The 2,302-nt window shown below is 33.0% G+C and overlaps 1 protein-coding gene across 1 annotated transcript in view; it reads right to left on the reverse strand.

Moving 5' to 3' along the window:
• Positions 1–2,302, reverse strand: part of LOC140977662 (uncharacterized) — a 33,411-nt gene that overhangs the window by 23,854 nt on the left and 7,255 nt on the right. The window contains exons 3-4 of the mRNA XM_073442407.1: positions 1,219–1,354; positions 412–606 (exon numbers count right to left, since the gene is read on the reverse strand). Coding sequence (XP_073298508.1) covers positions 412–606; positions 1,219–1,354 — 331 coding nt within the window. The remainder of the gene's footprint in view (positions 1–411; positions 607–1,218; positions 1,355–2,302) is intronic.

Consider the following 2,302-nt stretch of genomic DNA (forward strand, 5'->3'; position numbering starts at 1 on the left):
ACTATGAGAGTCACGGAGTACCGTTATCCGCCATTTAACCGGGAAAATAAAAAGATTAAGGAAACCTGAAATAAAAACAAACAAAATTAAATGCAACACAAAAAAAATCAAGGATCGGAAAGGGAAATAAACTCTTCTTGAAAAATTTCATTTTCTAAAAATGGTTTAAGCCTTTGTCCATTTACTTTAAAAACATCACCATTTTTAGGATTTTCAATATCCACAGCTCCATAAGTATACACATGCTTTACAACATATGGGCCTGTCCATCTTGATCGTAATTTTCCTGGGAATATGTGAAGTCGAGAATTATAAAGCAAAACTTTTTTACCAATCTCAAAAGATTTTCTAAGAATTGTTTTATCATGAAATGATTTGATTTTTGCTTTATAAATCCTTGAATTCTCATACGCGTCATTTCTGAGTTCATCAAGTTCATCAAGTTGCAATTTACGCAATTGGTTGGCATCATCCATGCTTGAATTTAAAGTTTTGATCGCCCAATAAGCTTTATGTTCCAATTCCACAGGCAAATGACAATGTTTTCCATAAACCAACCTATAGGGAGACATATTCAATGATGTTTTAAAAGCTGTTCGATATGCCCAAAGTGCATCATTAAGTCGCAGAGACCAATCTTTTCTATTTGAGTTAACAGTTTTTTCCAAAATTTGCTTTATCTCCCTATTAGCTAATTCAACTTGTCCATTTGTTTGAGGATGATAAGGAGTAGTTACTTTGTGAGTAATACCATATTTTTTCATTAATGAAGCAAATGGTTTATTAACAAAGTGAGTTCCCCCATCACTTATCATGGCTCGAGGAATTCCAAATCTACTAAAAATATTTTCTTTTAAAAATTTGATGACGATTTTATGATCATTTGTTCGACATGGAATTGCCTCTATCCATTTGGAAACATAATCAACTGCAACTAAAATATACAAGTATCCAAACGACGGTGGAAAAGGTCCCATAAAATCTATTCCCCAACAATCAAAGATTTCAATTTCAATAATAGGATTCAAAGGCATCATGTTTCTTTTTGAAATCGCACCCAATTTTTGACAATTTTCACAGATCTTGCAGATTTCGTGGGTGTCTTTAAACAAAGTGGGCCAATAAAATCCACACTGCAGGATTTTTTCAGCTGTTTTCTTTGAAGAAAAATGTCCTCCGCATGCTTCTGAATGACAAAATTTAATGACACTATTTACCTCATTGTCGGGTATGCAACGTCGAAAAATTTGATCCGAACAATACTTGAACAGATACGGATCATCCCAATAAAAGTTTTTTACCTCATTCAAAAATTTTCTTTTATCTTGAGAACTCCATTGCGGTGGCATTTTTCCTGTCACAAGAAAATTTACTATATTTGCAAACCAAAGTGTAGTAGTAACTGAAAATAGATGTTCATCAGGAAAATTATCGTTAATTGGTGTCATTTCACACGATGATCCTGTTACTAGTCTTGATAAATGATCGGCTACGACATTCTCGGTTTCTTTTTTATCTTTGATCACAATGTCAAATTTTTGGAGTAACAAAATCCATCGTATCAGTCGTGGCTTTGCATCTTGTTTGGTCAACAAATATCTGATAGCAGAATGATCAGTAAACACAACAGTCGTTGATCCAATCAAAAAAGAACGAAATTTATCTAATGCAAATATTACAGCAAGTAGTTCTTTTTCAGTTGTGGAGTAATTCATTTGAGCATTGTTTAAAGTTCTACTTGCATAATATATCACAAAAGACTTACCGTTTCTTCTTTGACCCAATACTGCACCGACTGCATAATCAGTCGCATCGCACATGATTTCAAATGGTGAAGACCAAAAAGGAGGTTGCATGATAGAAGCTTTTGTTAAATGTCGAATGATTTTATCAAAAGCATTTTGACATTCTTGAGTCCACTCAAATGCAGTGTCTTTTGTTAAGAGGTTACAAATGGGTTTAGAGATTAAACTAAAGTCTTTTATAAACCTCCTATAAAATCCAGCATGTCCCAAAAATGAGCGAATTTCTTTAATGGTTTTTGGAGGGGGTAAATTGGCAATGACATCAACTTTTGCTTTATCAACTTCAATTCCATAAGATGACACGACATGTCCCAAAACAATTCCAGAAGTAATCATGTAATGACATTTTTCCCAATTTAAAATAAGACATTTTTCCTCGCATCTTTTTAAAACTTTTTCCAAATTTTCAAGACAATTATCAAATGTATTCCCAAAGACAGTTAAATCATCCATGAAAATTTCCAAACAATTTTCAACCATGTCGCAAAAAATGCTTA

Source organism: Primulina huaijiensis, chromosome 5 (assembly GCF_012295235.1).
Source record: "Primulina huaijiensis isolate GDHJ02 chromosome 5, ASM1229523v2, whole genome shotgun sequence".
Classification (NCBI taxonomy): Eukaryota; Viridiplantae; Streptophyta; class Magnoliopsida; order Lamiales; family Gesneriaceae; genus Primulina; species Primulina huaijiensis.